General features: G+C 64.6%; 1 protein-coding gene across 1 annotated transcript; it reads left to right on the top strand.

Annotated features, from left to right (window-relative positions):
- Positions 1-7,639: 7,639 nt before the first annotated feature.
- VANGL2 (VANGL planar cell polarity protein 2) lies at positions 7,640-16,343 on the top strand. The gene is made up of 8 exons (XM_026073844.1): positions 7,640-7,723; positions 10,208-10,484; positions 10,566-10,686; positions 13,422-14,029; positions 14,485-14,621; positions 14,843-14,978; positions 15,315-15,546; positions 15,922-16,343. Exons 2-8 carry the CDS (start codon positions 10,414-10,416, stop codon positions 16,180-16,182), a joined length of 1,566 nt encoding a protein of 521 aa, XP_025929629.1. The 5' UTR covers positions 7,640-7,723; positions 10,208-10,413; the 3' UTR covers positions 16,183-16,343.
- The last annotated feature ends 223 nt before the right edge of the window (positions 16,344-16,566 follow it).

Here is a 16,566-nt window from a genome sequence, read left to right as displayed (position 1 = left end):
TCCTCCTCCTCCTCCTCCTCCTCCTCGCCGGCCCCCGGGATTTCGTGCCGCTCGGTGCGGGGCGGACGGGCGGGGGGGGCCGCGCACAAAGGTGCAAACGCGGAGCGGCGGCGCGGAGAGGCGGCGGCGGCGATGGTGAGTGCGGCGGGGCCGGGGCGGCGCGGCGCGTCCCGGCAGGAAAGGGCCTGGGAAGCCGGGGACTTTCCTGGGACGGCGGCCAGGCGGGGAGCGGCGGCCGGGCAGGGGCAGGGGACGGCGGCGCTGCTCGGCTCCCCCCGCGCCCGAGCAAGGCCGGCGGGATGCGGGAGCGGGGCTCCCTGCGCCCCGGAGCCCCGGCCGGGGTGGCGCGGCTGCAGGGGCCCGGCGGTGCCCCGGGGACGGGGTGGCAGCCCCCGCGCAGGGGCCCTGGGGGGACGCACGGGGAGACGGGCCCCGCTCTGGGTGCGCTGGCTGCCTCCCTCCTTGCGTGGCTTTGCTGGCCCGGGGAAGGCTCCTTGCAGCGRGACGCGCTGGGCCGGTGCCCCCCAGCTGCTTGCAGCCTGGCCCCGGTGCCCATCGGTGCCCATCGCTTTCCCGCTCCGGAGGGAGCGGGTTTACGCCGGCTTTTACTGACCTGGCCGCCCCGCAGCGGTCACCATCCCCTCGGCCTCCCCTGGGCGCAAGCCCTTTGTGCCCAGCACGGGCGAAGGGAATTGCTCGGAGCAGGGGGGAGATTCCCATGGGCGAAAGCACAGAGCTTCCTCCCTCCTCCCGCTGCCCGGCTTGTGCCCGCAGATCGCGGGGGGCTGCCGGCGGAGGCCGGGCTCTCCCGGCCTTGGGCTGCCCACCGGGTTTCCACCCCGCTCGCTCCCCCGCCCCGGGACAGGGATGGGGAGGCGGAAAGGGCCGGTGCCGCCGCCGGTGCCGCGGTACCTGTGCGGCAGGGGCTACCCGCTGCGCCTCTCGCTGCCGGCACGCTCACCTGCTTCTGGAAGATACCGGGCCGGATTCTGATCCGGTTCGTCTTGGCGCTGTCACGGCGCAGCGCCCTGAGCTAGCGGGGAGTTCCCTGGGGTTTATCCCAGCGGGAGCGCARGCCTGGGCCCCGGTGCCCTGCCTGGGGCGAGCAGCCCCTTTCCCTTGGGAGAGGGTGTACGGGAGCCCGTTCCCCCTGCAGGCCTTGGTGCAATAACTGAGGCGGAGGTTTAAAAAAAAAAAAAGAGAAAAGAATTAAATATTATCTTCGTGGAGCCTCTGGGGGTGGCTGTTGCTTAATCACAGCAATTCGGGATTGTGCTGGGGCCGAGCAGGGCTCTGCGGCAGCCTGAGTCGGATGAGCTCTCCATGCCCTGGGCTTCTCCTGTGTATTTACGCTGGCTTTGTTTTGGGGGGGGAGCTCAGCATTGGACCAGCTGATTTAATTAGCAGATGACTTTATTTGAGCCGGCGATGGCTCCTCGCCTAGTTGTCAGGCCGTGGGGTGCCTGTCGCCTCCGTTGTTGGCTTGCGGGTCGCCACGGCCCTGTGGCCTTTTACCTTTCTGCAGAGCGCGGGAAAGGCGGCGACGGTCCCGGCAGCGGGAAGGGCCCGGCTGCAGCCAGAGCTCTGCTTCGCGTCCTGCGCCGAGCGCTTTCCCGAAAAAACCTGGCGTCCGACCCGGCATTTGGGGGTGAACTCACTTTCCAGCCGGGCTCCCGTGCAAGCTGGGACCGGGGAGCTTTCCTGGGATATTGCTAATGCGCTGCAAGGATGATCAAAACGCCGGGCGAAGGCGGTTCGGCCGCTCGCGGTGTCGTCCGGATGCAGCGCGCGTCCCTGGCGCGAGGCAGGGGCTCGCTCGGCGCTCCGGGCCCTGGAGGAGCCGGGCTGCCGGCTGCGCGTCCCGGCTGGGCAGGGTGGAGGGAGCCTCCGCCAGGGAAGCTCCTTCGTCCCGGGGTTTTGCCTGGTGGAAGGGGGAGAGGGGAGGGCGCCCCGGGGCGGGGGGTTCTGGTGCGACTTGCCTAACGTTTGCCCGCTGCTCTGGGCGCGCTGCAGCCGTTTGAGTGATAAAAACGTGGCTTCTTGTTTTTATCAGATCGCAGACAATAGGGCCGGAGGGACTTGGGAAGGCAGCGAGTCCATCTCGCCGGCCTGGCGCTCGTTCAGCCGGGCCCTAGCTCTTCCGCCTGAGCTAAATTTTAGACCTTGGTTCTGTTTTCCAAGGGCTGGTGCAGCTGGCAGATGCTCTACGGCTTTATTGTCTGACAGGGACGCTTGGGAAAGGGCCTCGGAGAAGCCACGGAGTCTGTGTGCGAAACGAGGGCTTTGCTGCCCTTGCCCGGGTGCTTCCGTGTCCGTGCAAACGCCAGGGATGAGCAGGCAGCGAGCGCTCGGACCCAGTGGATGCTTTCTTGCCGGGCAAGCTGCAAAGGAGGAAACTGCAAACGGGACTTTCCTCTTGTGCCCCCCGTCCTCGGAGGGCGCTTGCTGCCTCGCCGGCGAGAGGGGCCGGGCTGCGCGCCGCCCCGTAGCTGCCCTCCTCGCCTTACGAACACGCTCGGTGGGAGAGCTCAGGGCAGCTGAATCTGTTGCAATCCAACCCAAAACCCCCGAGCAGGGATGTTGGGAGCCGCTGACCTTGAAGGCGAGGGAAGCGGCTCAGGGCTTGGCTGCTCCTCTGCCACCGCGCCCCTGCGTGACCTTAGGCTTGTCACTTAGTGCCCCGCTTCCCAGTCTGAGGCAGCGCTTTTGCAAGGGGCTRGTGAGCTGAGCTGCCTCCCAGGGCTCTGGGATTCGGGAAGCAAAGGGAGAAAAAGAGCAGGGAAGCGGCCCGGGGCTGGTGGGAGTCTCCTGACGAGCAGCTGGGGTGTAGCTCTGCAGTTAGGATCCCTTGGCGCTGTCACGTTTTGCAATGCAAAATAGCTTTCTCTTCGCATTGAGCTGTTCTCATGCAAATTCATGTTTTCTGCACAATTTTTTTTCCCCCCCCTCTGGTTCCAGATCTGGCGCAATCCTTTTTACCTGTGCAAAGGCAGCTAGTGCATCCCTGCYGCCCCAGGCAGCTGCAACTTCTTTGGCTCCTGTAACGCCAGACACAAAGCGAGATTTAAATGCTGGGTGGAAGGATGGTTTTTCTCGCGCGGTTGCACGGTTGAGCCGTGGGACTCCTCGCCGGAGGAGACTGGTGGGGACCGAGCGTCCAGCAGGACCCGCAAGGGGACTGGACGTTCCCGTGGATATTGTAACGATCCCGAGCGACCGTAATTAAAGCTGACAGTTTGGAAGGGATATTAAGCCGTCTGCATCTGAGCTAACGCTGAGCAATTTGAGGTCAGAATGAGACCTCATGGGGGAGCTGGATTAACCCCCTCGGGCTTCCCAGGGGGCTTTTACGCGTCCCTCCGGAGCGTCTGGTCTGGCTGCTGCCGCCAGCCCCTGGGCTAATGCACCAGGGATCTCCAGCGTGGCAGCTCGCCTTCTCCTCCCTGGGATTGCAGCAGTGGCAACTCCGGAGCAGTACGGTGCCGGTGCTGGATCCGTTTCCCTTAAACCTCGGGTAAAGCGTGCGGCGTCTCGGCGCGGGCTGGGGCTGGTGGCTCTCAAAGCCCATCTCAGGAGGCTTCGCCGCCAACGGGAGCAGAGCTGTCCCCGTCCTCGCCCTGGCGGCGCGTGACGCTCCTGCGAGGCACGAGGAGCTCGGCGCGCCGGGAGGAGACGCCGGGCTGGATGCGGCCCAGGGGGCGGGGAGGGAAAACTGTTTGTGTTTGCGCTTCTGGAGGGAGTGTGCAAACAAGGGGAGTTCAGCGAATTTCCTTGGTGGCCTCTTTCCAGCTCCTTGGCAGATGACGCGGGGCTGGTGGCGGGTGATGCGGCTCCTCCGCAGCGAGGGGGAAGCGGCTTTGCCGGCGCCTCCCCGCAGCTCTTCCCTGGAGAGGGCTGGAGTCCCTCCGCCTCRCGGATGGGCTTTTAATAGCGCCGTGGCCGCTGAGCGGTGGGCRCCCGACTCCCCGCGCTGGCGGGGCCGGCGGCCTCCTCCGGGGATGCGACCAGGGCACTGTGCACACTGCATTCCCACCCCGGATGCTCGGCCCTGTGGCTCCGGCGGGATGCCCGGCCCGGCCCGGCTCGGCGGGGGAGCGAGGCGGCGCGGCCGCCCGGGGAAGGCGCCTATTGTACGAAGGCAGCAAGGCGTGCTTGTGCAGCCGAGCAAGCAAACGCGCCCGGCACAGCGGGGCCGGGAAGCGCCTCCCGTTCCCAGGGCAGGGGAAAGGCCGAGGGGGAGCCAGGGCTGTTTCAGAGGCTCTCTGGGAGCAGACGGGCTGCGCCGCGCTGACCCCGTCCCGGAGGGATGCTCCGGGCTCGGTTTGCGGCGTGCCTCGGTTTCCCCATCTGCATCACGGGCTGAGGTTTGCTTCCAGACCTCCCGGGCGTGCTGGGAGGATGAGCGTGCCCAAAATGCAGGACCCCGGGATCATCCTCACTGTGCAGTGCCTGGCATGACCGGCCCGCTCCGTGCCTCGGTTTCCCCGTCCCTGCGATGCTTTTTAGGTCTCGCACAAAAGGCCTTGCCCAAGTGCGTCCGCGCTAATGTTTCCTGCCGCTGCTGTTCCTGCTCGGCTCCCCCAGTGGGAAGAGAGCTGTCGCTGGCGTGCAAAGGGCCGTGTTCACACCCCGTTTATAACCACATTAGAGCGTCGTGATCCTAACCCTGATATTTATTTAATTGATTTAGATTTGCAGATGCTCTAAAAAGAGCACCAGTGGCATAAATCACAGGCGCCGCCTCAGCGCCGGGGCGCGATGCAGCTGCACGCGCTACCTGTAAGGCGCCCGATTAAATCGGCCTCCTTCCTTTCCGGGAGAGCAGCCCTGGCTCCAGCACCGGCGTGGCAGCCCGCAGGATGCCGTGGCGTTTCCAAAGCCTTACCAGCTGGTAACGCTGCTTTTCCGGCTAATGTCGAGGCACGGTCGTGCAGTCATTTGGGAAACAGCTGGAGCAGCGCAATGACTTATGGCCGCTGGGTCGTAGTTGCTCTGGGCGAGCTCTTGCGCTGGAGCAGGGGGACGCTCTCCGATCTGCTCCGGTGCAAAGGCCGCCGCTTTGGTTCAAACCATCTTCAGCAGGGACGAGAAGGAGGTCTGGTTTGGCTGCCGAGCTTTCCCTCTCTCGGTGAGGTCTGCCCCCTTCTCGGAGCAGGGGGATTCTCCAGCAAGCGTCCTGCCTGGCTCCTGCAAGCGCACAAACAATTTCGGTGCCAAAGCGGGGCGGGAGGAAGCCGGTACGATACGATACGATATAGCCTYGCACGGCCCCGTCCAAGGAGTGCGCTGCAGCGTCTCGCCGGCTGAGCGGAGGAGTGGATTTCCTTCTTGCTTAGTTYGAACAGCTCCAGGGAAAATTGCAAGCTTTCTTGTATGGAAACGCTTGGATCTTTTTTGAGCATTTTAATACAAACCGGTTAACGTTTGAGACTCCGAGATTCAAAGGCTGGGAGAGAAAGTGGCGGCATCTTTTCTGACCGCCTGCGTGATGTGGGCGCAGGAGCCCCAGTGAGGTTCTCTCTGCTTTGAACCCCGTAATGTGCATTAGTATCATCCCCAAAAGCCATCCAGTCTGGACTTGAAGATGTCAAGAGATGGCAAATCCTCTCCTCCCCTGGGGAGTTTGTTCTAATGGTTAATCACCTGGCTATTAAAAATGTGAGGGTTTTTTCCTCATTTGCATGTGTCTGGCATTTGCTCCCAGCCCTTGGCGGTTGCTCTCTTTTCTCTGCTGGCTTGAAGATGCCGAGTAACGCAAAGTCTCTTCTCCTGGAAATGAAGCATCTCTTGCTAGATCCTCCACCTGAGCCCTTGTGCTGCTCAACTGGCTTTCCTCATTCTGCTAGGCAAACTTGTGTGTGTATATATATATATTTATACACACCTTTCTTCCCTGACAGTACTGCCAAGCCCGTTGCTCCTCCAGCAGCCGTGAGAAATGCCGTACTTCTTTGTACTTTGAGCAAAGCGAAGGAATAAAGCAGCTGCCCCCGCCTCCTTTGGGGGAATTTGCAAATTGCCAAGAAAAGCTGGAAAAGCCTCCTGGGCCCGTGGTCCAGCCGGTCGCCTCGCCAGCCCCGGCGCTGCTCTGCCCGCCGGTGCTCAGCTCGGCGCTGCGCCCTCGCGAAAGCTGGTGCGTCGGTGGAGCCGGGGGCTTGGGGTGGGAAAGGGGCCGGGATTGGGGCAGATGCAGGAGAAGGAGCAGTTCCCACCTCCAGGAACTTGACAGCTGGCTGCTTTATTTACAAATTGACCTTGCAAAACTGATGATTTGGGTATTATCTTCCACCCCCCCCCCCCCAACGCAAGCGGCTGCCCTTGGTCCGCTTGCCTGAGAAAGTTGAGCTGCTTTTGTGCAGGGCCGAGCTGGGTGAAAGGGTGACTCCCGGCAAAGGGGATGATCCTTGTCCGCTGGTGCCGGGCCTGGAGCCGAGCCCTGGGCCTGATGCCGAGGTTGCCCATGGCTTATCCATAGATCGCAGCCAGGACAAACCATTCTGATCTGCTGCTCTGACCTGAGTAAAAGCCTTTAAACCCTCTGCCATGAGAGCCCGTAACCTCTGCTTGCTCCAAAACCTGTCCTAGAAATACGTCGGGTTGCAATTGAATGGCCTGGACCTGCTGTGTCCTTATGGAAGCCRTTCCCATAGCTGATTTCCCGCTCCTGTTAGAAACGTGTGCTTTGTTTTCCATCTGAACGGATCTGTCTTCATGTCCCAGCTCTTGCACCGGGTCCGGCTTTGCCTTTGTCTGGGAGCTGAGCAGCGCCGGGGCTCTGCTCGCGGTCGGACACCTCTGCAACCCCGGCCTGGGCCACCGCCGGGACCACGTAACTCGAGGAAGRGCTTCAAGTGCGGCTCTTGAGAGGGATATTGGTGGCTGAGGAGTGTATGGTCCTTGGGCTTTGGAGGGATTCAGTCCCTTGGATCACTGAGATGCTTTGGAAAATGTTTTCCTGATTTTGGCCCGTAAAGCAGCTTTCAGGCACGGGGCGTTGCYGGTCGGATGGGACAGGAAGGGTGGCAGTGGGATGCAGGAGGCATCCTGCCGGTTCAGGTCTGGGCATAAAGCACTTTCCGAAAGCCGTGCCGATCTGAAGGGCTCTTTGCCCCAGTCCCCACTCTCGCCTCCACTCCGGAGCGGCCCGGGGAGCGTCCGTGTGCTCTGCCAGCCCGCAGGCCACCGTCTCCACCGCGGTGGGAAGCTCTCGGCATCCTCCTCCGTGCGCCTGGAGGGCTGAGGAGTYGCCAGGAGGGGCCAGCAAGTGGGGGGATGACATTGGCTTCGCTCCGAGTCGTATTTTGAGACATTTTAAAGGGGACGGGATTGGGTGTTTTTAGCCTTAAAGCGATGAGGCGGGGAGGGGAGCAATGGTGGCTCCATCCCAGGTCGCAGAGAGCACCCAAAGCACGCGAGAAGCATGAGCTCCCTGCAGCGTTGTCCTCCCGGGCGCCGGGGCCGTGCCGGCTACGGCGGAGACGTCCCGCTCCTTGGGGACCTCCCACCCTGATTTACTTCTCTTTTCTTGGTTTTCCCCCCCAGCCACCCCGCGGAGCCCTGGAGCAGCGTCCCGGCGCGTGAGCCGCCGCCGATGCGGAGCCGCACCGGGTGCCGGAGCGCCCGCGAGCCGCGTGCCGTCCCCTCCGCAGGCTCAGGATGCCCCGAGCGCCTCGGTGACTGATCGCCCCGGGGGACAGCGCCCGTCTCCGTCTCCGTCCCCGCGGTGAGTTCCCCGCGTGGGAACGGGCCCCGCGCCGGGCTCCCGGGCCAGCAGCGCGTCTCCGTGCCGCCGCTCGCCCCTCGCCCGGCCGTCGGGAAGCGAGCAGCGGGAGCGCAACCCCGGGTGTAAATCTCCTAATGGCGCTAATGAATAGGACTGGGAAAAGCACAGCCCCGGCCCCCCGTGCAGAAGGGAAGGGAAGGGAAGAAGGGGAGGGAAGGGGACGGGCGGCGCGGCCGTATTGTTCCCGGCAGAAACCTGATCCTTCCCCGCAAACAAAGCGGAGAAAAGGGGGGGCTGGCAGGAGGGGCAGGGGTGTGGGAAGGGGGGTCCTTTCTCCTTCTGCCGGGCTCCGGCCCCTTCCCCCATCGCTCGCTCGCGCGGGACGCCGGGATGCGAGCTCCCGGCGCCGGTGCCATCTCCTAGACAACCGGCGTGGGGGGGCTTTTGTCTCCATAGTGATAAATGTGCGCGGATCCAGCGTYGGGGACAAAAGGATCCCCCCCTTTCCCCGCCTCGACCCCGTCTCCCCCTCGCCGGGGCCGCGGAAAAGAGGCCAAAAGACGTTTGGGTTTTATTTGGCCGAAATGGCATTTCCGTGGTAACTCGGCCCCGGCCCAGCCCCAAACACAGCTGGTTTGGCCCCCGGCGCGCAGCGGGGTTCGGAGCACCGGGGGTCCCCAAATCCCCGCACGGCCCCCTCGGGGCAYGGGCAGGGAGCCGAGAAGGGGGCGAGGGGGCTGCAGCAGCCCTCGGGGCCGGGCAGCCCCCGCGACGGCCCTGCCGCCTCCCCTCTCCGTCCGGGCACCTTCCCTCCCGGAGCCGGCAGACGCAAACCCGGACGAGCTGAGCTCCGTCCTCCTCCGCTTCCCAGGGATTTGGGGTCCCGATTCCTGCCTCGGGGTCCTTTAGCAGGAGGACTGTAAGCCCGGCCCCGTCGGCTCTGCTTTGGGGCGTCCCCGCGTGTTTTCTGCCCTCGGACATCACTCGTCCCCCCCGGTCGAGCGGGTCCCGTGGCGACTGCCGCCGCGGCTCCGGGCTGGCTGCGCTCGGCCTCCCGGTCCTCGGCTAAGCGCCTTTAGCCACCGCGGCCCCTGCTTCGCTTCTCGGCAGGGCGGGCGGCGGGCAGCGTCTCCCGGCCTCCGTCGGGAATGCYGAGCCCGAGGATGCGGTGGGGCAGGGTGGGATGATGGGCTGCTCCGGCCGAGGGCCTCGCTGAAGCGAGGTGCCGCCCCGGCACGGAGACGTGGTAACTGGCCACGTTGCATCGAAGCCGGCTGAGAGCCTGGATGCTGCCGGGATGGATGGGAGCAGGGTCGCCRAGAGGCCCGGGAGAGGAAACCCAGGGCGCCGCAGTCCCTCCGCGGCCGCCTTGCCGGGTGGGCTGCGATCGCGCCGGGGACGGGAGAGCCGAGGCTTCACCTGGGCACCCGGAGCCTTCTGCCGCTTGGGTGCGATGCAAGTGGTGGGTTATTTTCCCAAAGCAGTAGAGATAGGACCCAATGGCTAGGTGTAGGTGGGCATCATATGCATGTCTATATATATATATATATCTCTGTGTGTGTGTGTGTATACATATATATGTAAATATAGATATATATATACACGCGCCTGCAAATCACTGTTGCTGGAGTTTGGGGCCGGCGAATGCGATGCGGCAGCGGTGAGTCAGTGCGCAGGGCGATGTTATCTCCCGGCTCGTCAAAGCCAGGCTTCCCAGCCTTGCGGCTGGCGGACCAGGCCCTGGCTGCTGCTGGGGGCTTCTCCCCGCATCCGTCAGGATCCCCTGCTCGGAGCCGCCCCGCTCCGCCTTGCGGCGGCTCCCCGGAGCTCCCCCGCCGGCTTTTCGCCTGTGCCCCGGGAGCGCCGCAGCCCCGACCTCCCCGCTCGGCTCCTGCCTTAAGAGATGCTAATAACAACCCAAAGCGAAGGCCTGATCCTGCATCCCCCAGCCGATGCTGGGTGCCTGAGTGGAGATCCCGGGCTCCGCTCCCGCGCGGGATTCATCTCACGTCCTTTTATCCCGCTCCTTTGCAGCGGCTGAAAACGTTGCATTGATCTTTGGGACGTGCGATTCCATCTCCGCGCTGGGAAACTTGTTCTGACGGAGCCCCGAGACTCCTAACTGGGCCTGAAACGTTGCCTGCGCTGAATTACTCATTTGCAATTTTTTTATTTTTTTTTTTTAAGTTGGCCCCCACCCCAGGCACTCTCTTGGCAATTAAAGTAACAATCATGATATTAATTAAGGCATAAATCACCTGGAATAGTGCAGTAAAAAGCTGATCGTACGTTATTGGGGGAAAAAAGAGGAAGGTGGAGTCCCGGCTCCAGCTCAGGCCTGCTGCTAAACCAGAACATCCCCAGGCGCGAGCCGGAGGGTGCGTTTGCGGTGGCCGCTGGCGGTCTGCGCCCTCGCCCCGTCCCTTCGGGGGGTCCCGGCCCGGCTTTCCGACGCCGCTGACCCTTTCCCGGCTGCCTCCGCAGGCGGTCGGACCGTTTTCTCCTGAGACGAGCCCAGCCAGCCGATCAAAATAGAGTCCCTCAAGGCGACGGTCGACTTCTTGAAGGTGCCGCTCGGCCTGAAGAAGCCCGCGCTGAAGGAGGCCGCGGCCGCCTTGGCCGCCGTCCCCGGGCCGGGGAGACCCAAGTCCGTCGCGGTGGAGCGGTACAAGGGCCGGCGCTCCGACAACATGGACAATGAGTCGCAGTACTCGGGATACTCCTACAAGTCCGGGCACTCCCGCAGCTCCCGCAAGCACAGGTGAGGGGCAGGGGGGTCCCCTCGGCCCCGGGGGTCCCTCCTGTGCGCCGCGCTCACCCTCCTTCTCCCTCTGCTTTCCAGGGACCGTCGGGATCGGCACCGCTCGAAAAGCCGGGACGGGAGCCGCGGGGACAAGTCGGTGACCATCCAAGCCCCGGGCGAGCCCTTGCTGGACAACGAGTCGACCCGGGGCGACGAGCGGGTGAGAGGGGCCGGGATGGGACGGGATGGGATGGGATGGGACGGAGCGGCTCCCCCTCCGGCCCTGCCTCGCGTTCGGGAACGGCGCCGTGCCGGACCCTGCTCAGCGGCGTGAATTAGAGCAGCTTCCGGGTTGCTTTAATCCAGGCTCCCACGTGCCGGGACCTGGAGCACCTACCGCTGGGTTTAGGACTCGGGTGAAAGGAGCCGGCTCGGCAGCACGGACCCAGCCCGCGCCGGCTCCCCGCCGTGGCCCACCCCGGGGACGCTGCCGAGGGTGGGAGCCGCCGGCGGAGCGCGGGGGCTCCCGACATGCTTCGCTCGCCCCACGGGAGCGGCTGAGCCGGTCGGACTGGCCCTTGGCTCGCCGACAGGTCCCGGGCTCGGAGGGAGCGCTGCCTCGGCGCCCGGAGGCAGGGCGTGCGGGAGGCGGGGGCGCGAACGAAAAGGGGACGTGCCGTCGCGCCGCCCCGGGGCGCGCAGCCGGGGTGGGCACGGGCTGCCCTTCCCCTCCCTGCCCGGCTGCCCGGGGTGGAGAACACCCTTGGGATGGGCTCCGCTGGGATCGGCTCCCGYTGGTTGCTCGGCGCCTGCAGGGCGACGCAGGCTGGGCCCTGCCGAGGCGTAATAACCCCCGCCTGGCTCCTGGGAGGATCAAACGGACGAGCAGGTTTGCGCGGCTGGTGGAGCCGAGGCTCCCGCGCCACATCCCTCCGCCGGCTGCGCCAGCCCCGCGACCCCGGGCGGGTTCGGAGCTCCGGACTGCGGCGGGGTCTGCGCCACTGCGATCTGCTGCCCCGTCCCCAAGGCTTTGCTCCAGGCTCCGAGTCAGCAGGGCAAAACTCCCCATCTGGGATCCCCYTGGATGGGCGCTGAGGTCCCTTCGGGGCTGGACAGGGATGGGGACAGCTCGCCCGTCCCCTTGCCGGAGCTTTGCTCCTCTCCCAGCCACCCACGCAGGCAACTCCAGCTCTTTTAATCGTCTCTCTTCAACAAGTCGGTGCAGCCCAGCGCCTGGCTTTACAGTAGCCGGACGGCTCGCGGCTCGGCCCGTCCGGTCCAGCAGCGGCCAGGATGAAGCGTTCCCACCGYGGACGCTCGTAGCCCTTTGGCAGAGCTTACCCGCTTCGGGAAGGGCTTGAGATATGGGACCGGGAGCAAATTCTCACAGGGCCAGGCGCCGTGGTGGGAAAAACCCTGTGGTTTTCCCACGCCACATCCCGCATGCGACGAGTCGAGTCGCAGAAACAAAAGGTCTCTGTCTTCCCTTCCCCAGCGCGCGCGCGGCCYCGCTCCTCTGCGCTTTGTCCCCTCGCCGGGACCCCTCATCCGCCCCCATCCCTCAGGAAAGCCCCAGGCTGCAGAAGGATCTGGTTGTTACAATTTGGAGCGRAAACACCAACTTTTTTGCAGAAATTCTTGGGGGGGAAAACACCACTTTCGGAACCGTGAATCACATAAGATGAAAATGTTTTGTTTCAGCAGCCCCAAAGTGCTGCRAAACTGAATGCAAAAGCTGGGGTGAAACGGTGCAAAGGCGAACGATGCGGCTGGGTCATAGCGGGTTTTCTGTGGCCGCAGAGCGGAGTCTTCTCCCTCCGCCGAAACTCCGCGTTTTCCCTCCACCAGAAGGAAACAAAACGAAATAACTCATTTCAGCACCTCTCTAGCTCTAGTGAAAATCCAGACAGATGTGTTTTGCAAAGTGTCTCGGTTCCAGCGAAACGAGGCTTTCTCACCGAAAGCCGTCCCGGTCCGTGGCCTGGGTCRTTACAAGGGGCAGAGGAGCTGCTCTGCCGCCTCCGGCCCCCGCGGGATCTCTCTGCGGTTATCTCGGAAAGCGGCCGAGGGCCGGGAATGTCCGTGCTCCGGGGCCGCGGCTGCTCCCTGTCCCTCACTCCAGTGCATTCGGGAAGGAGCGAGCCCTCCTGATGGGCCGCGTCCTTTGGGAAGGGAGCCGGATTYGGCTCGGAGCTGCTGGGGTCTGTCGAGGTGGTAAAGCTTTTGCACGGAGGTTTTACAAGAGAGAACTTGAGCAGGAGATACATCTGCTCTCCRGAGGAAAGAAGCCAGATTAAGTCAGGTTTAAGAGCTCGTGAAAGTGATGTTTCCCCCCCGGGGAGAGCTGCGTTACCCCGGGGAGCGGCTCGGTGGTGGGTGGTGTCGCYGGCCGCCAGCGCGGTCCCAGGGAGCCGGCGCATGGGAACGAAGCCCGTCCGCGTCGGGGCTGGGTGCGGGCGCCGGGCTCCTGGGACTTCATTCCGCGCCGGAGGAGGCTGCGCCAGCCCGCGCGGAGGCGGCGGCGGCGAGGGTGTGTTGGGACCGCAGCTGGGCATGTTCGCTCTGGCCCTGCTAATGAGGGGATTTGCCTGGAAACAGGATGGTTTCCACTTGCAAAGCTTCGCTCGCCGCTGCTGCCGGCGTGTCGTTCGCGGCGGAGCGGAGAGGCGGAGAGCGGCAGGGAGCTGCGCGCTGCCCCGGCTCCAGCGAGGGGTTCCTAGGGGGTCTCCGCCAAGTCGCCGCCTGCCTCCGGGCCACGGTTTCCACCGTCTAAATGGGGGTGATGGCAGCAGGCAGCACGCCGGGCTTAGAGGTTTGGGCGACGGGAGATACCGGAGGTGGCGGTGGATCGCGCTGGGGTGGGTGAGGCTCCGGGACCGCGCGGCTCGCGGGGCGTCCGGTCCCGCCGGGCGGCCTCAGCGCTCCTAACCCGTCCTTCCCTCCCTGCCTCCCCAGGACGACAACTGGGGCGAGACCACCACGGTGGTGACGGGCACGTCGGAGCACAGCATCTCGCACGATGACATCACGCGCATCACCAAGGACATGGAGGACAGCGCGCACCTGGACTGCTCCCGGCACCTGGGCGTCTCGCTGGCCGGGGCCCTGGCGCTGCTCTCCTTCCTCACCCCGCTCGCCTTCATGCTCCTGCCCCAGCTGCTGTGGCGGGAGGACCTGGAGCCCTGCGGGACGCCCTGCGAGGGGCTCTTCATCTCGGTGGCCTTCAAACTCCTCATCCTCCTCCTGGGCAGCTGGGCTCTCTTCTTCCGGCGCCCCAAGGCCTTCTTCCCCCGCGTCTTCGTCTTCCGGGCGTTGCTCATGGTGCTCGTCTTCCTCCTCGTCGTCTCCTACTGGCTCTTCTACGGCGTGCGCATCCTGGACTCGCGGGACCGCAACTACCAGGGCATCGTGCAGTACGCCGTGTCGCTGGTGGACGCGCTGCTCTTCGTGCACTACCTGGCCGTGGTGCTGCTGGAGCTGCGGCAGCTGCAGCCCCAGTTCACGCTCAAGGCCGTGCGCTCCACCGACGGCGCCAGCCGCTTCTACAACGTCGGCCACCTCAGGTGCGGCCCGCGGGGTCCGGGGAGGCGGCGGGTGTCCGCGTGCGCGCTTGTGCCTCCGGGCGTTCACGTGCGTGCATGCATTTGTGCTTGTGCGCTTGCGCTTGTGCGCGTGCATGGGTGCATGCACACCCGCTGCTGCCCTCTGCTGCACGGCCCGGCACTAGCCGCCCGGAGCAGACGCCAGCGTCCCCAGCGTGTCCCCTCTGTCCCCTCAGCAGGTAGGTGTGTGGGTCTGTCCCCGCTCTGCATCGGGGGTGTTGCTGCAGTGGGGTCTCTCGCTGTGCCCCGGACAGAGCTCCGCTCCCGCAGGGCGCTCGGACCCCACGCAGCGACGTCCCTCCCTCCCTCCTGTTGCATCCCGTCCCGGCCGCGCGCGCGTGTCCCCTCTCCCGACGGCGCGATGCTAACCTGCTCTTTGTGTCCCCCCCCCCGTGCCCGGCCGTGTCTCCCCGCAGCATCCAGCGAGCAGCCGTGTGGATCCTGGAGAATTATTATCACGATTTCCCAGTCTACAATCCTGCCCTCCTCAACCTGCCAAAATCCGTCCTGTCCAAGAAAATGTCCGGGTTTAAAGTCTATTCCCTCGGCGAGGGTGAGCTCGTGTTCCCTTGGCTTCTCCTCTCGTTCTTTCTCTCCTCCGCCTCCCATCCCGGTGTTTTGACCCCCTCGGGCTCCTCGGTGGCTCTGGGCCCATCCGCAGCGCGCGGTTGCGGCTGGAGACGCGGAGCAGGGCCGGCGCGGCGGCGCAGGGAAGAGCGTCGGGCGCCCTGCAGGCTCCATCCTCCGCGCTCTAACCTCTCCGCTTCCCTCCAGAAAACACAACGAACAACTCCACGGGCCAGTCGCGGGCCGTCATCGCCGCGGCCGCCCGGAGGCGCGACAACAGCCATAACGAGTACTACTACGAGGAGGCAGAGCATGAGCGCAGGGTGCGGAAACGGCGCGCCAGGTACAGGGCCGGCGGGAGGGGGGCCGCTCCGGGCGTCCTGGGGGGGTGGGATGCCGAGACCTGGCAGGGCCCCTGCTCTTCGCAGCAGCTCTTGCTGAGCCTGGCTGTTGCACGGCAGTTCAGACCTCCCTGCAAAATAATTTGGGGTTAAAACCGGGTTCTTGCAGTCTGTAGGAGCGTAAGGCTCTGCCATGTGAGCTGTGGGGCAGGATGCCGATGAGCAGCTCCCCCCCCCCAGCCCCACGGCTGCTGGAGGCCCCCGGGGATGGGAGATCTCCTGCCTGTGGCTTGGCTCTGCCCTGCTGCAGCCACAGGCCACGGCCTTTCTCCCGCCAGGCTCGTGGTGGCCGTGGAAGAGGCCTTCACCCACATCAAGCGGCTGCAGGAGGAGGACCAGAAGAACCCGCGGGAGATCATGGACCCGCGGGAGGCAGCCCAGGCGATTTTTGCCTCCATGGCCCGGGCCATGCAGAAGTACTTGCGCACCACCAAGCAGCAGCCCTACCACACCATGGAGAGCATCCTGCAGCACCTCGAGTTCTGCATCACCCACGACATGACGCCCAAGGTGCATGGGGGCAAGGGGAGCTGGAGGCGGGCAGGATGGGTCTCTTCTCCTTTACTAGTCCCCCGCTGCCAGGTTTGCCTGGGTGCTGGCCAAGCTGGTCCGGAGAACAGGGGATTTAGGGTTTTTTTTGCCCACAGTGCCATGTAAGAGAGGTGGAGGACAGGAGTGGGGRCTCTTTGGTTGCTGCATACAGCCAGAAAAGCGAGTATAACCGCGAGGGAGTGACATGCAGCGATGGGAACCTGGTTCCCAGCTGCTGGACCTGGCACGTGGGGATGCTTTTTCCAGTGGGRCCTGCTTAGCAGCTTGAGACGGTGGGGGGAAAAAGGCTGAGCCATGTTGAGGTGACATTTCCATGTCCTTGCCTTCCTTCAGGCGTTCCTTGAGAGGTACCTGAGTGCCGGGCCGACCATCCAGTATCACAAGGACCGCTGGCTGGCCAAGCAGTGGACGCTGGTCAGCGAGGAGCCGGTGACGAATGGCCTGAAAGATGGGGTGGTCTTCGTGCTGAAGCGCCAGGACTTCAGCCTCGTGGTGAGCACCAAGAAGATCCCTTTCTTCAAGCTCTCGGAGGAGTTTGTGGACCCCAAGTCGCACAAGTTCGTCATGAGGCTGCAGTCGGAGACCTCCGTGTGAACTGAAGAGGGATGGAGAGGGGCTGGGGGTGACACCCTCTCCCAAGGATGGGCTTGCTGCAACCGGGCCTCTCCGTCTCATCCTCCTTGTCTCTGCTGGGGCTCGGGGAGGCCACCGCTCGAGGGCAGAACTGTGGCAGCCACCTGGAAGCAGTGCCTGTGTCCGGCCCCGTCACCTGCCTGTGACCGCTCACTCTCCAGCCCTCTGTCTCGGCTTGACCTGCGTTTGGGTGGGCTGAGTCCCTTCTTCCTCATCCCCGTGCCCTCCAAAACCCAGGTCCTTGTAGCAATCCCCCAGAAGGTGCATCCAGCGAAGGACAGTGTCACGGCCAGGAAGGAGACCGCGTGTTTCGGTGCCATAACTCAAGGGCTAACTCTCCATTAG

This window comes from Apteryx rowi, unplaced genomic scaffold (assembly GCF_003343035.1).
Source record: "Apteryx rowi isolate R43461 unplaced genomic scaffold, aptRow1 scaffold_379, whole genome shotgun sequence".
NCBI classification, from domain to species: domain Eukaryota; kingdom Metazoa; phylum Chordata; class Aves; order Apterygiformes; family Apterygidae; genus Apteryx; species Apteryx rowi.
Note: the sequence above shows the minus strand (reverse complement) of the source record. Positions and strands in the feature narration are given on the sequence as shown.

What these genes read in the sequence shown, in the direction of transcription:
- VANGL2 (XM_026073844.1), top strand. Translation starts at nt 10,414, where the DNA reads ATGGACAATGAGTCGCAGTACTCGGGATACTCCTACAAGTCCGGGCAC. An exon ending in TACAACGTCGGCCACCTCAG is followed by an intron (nt 14,030 to 14,484) that starts GTGCGGCCCGCG and finishes GTCTCCCCGCAG; the next exon opens with CATCCAGCGAGCAGCCGTGT. An exon ending in GTGCGGAAACGGCGCGCCAG is followed by an intron (nt 14,979 to 15,314) that starts GTACAGGGCCGG and finishes TTCTCCCGCCAG; the next exon opens with GCTCGTGGTGGCCGTGGAAG.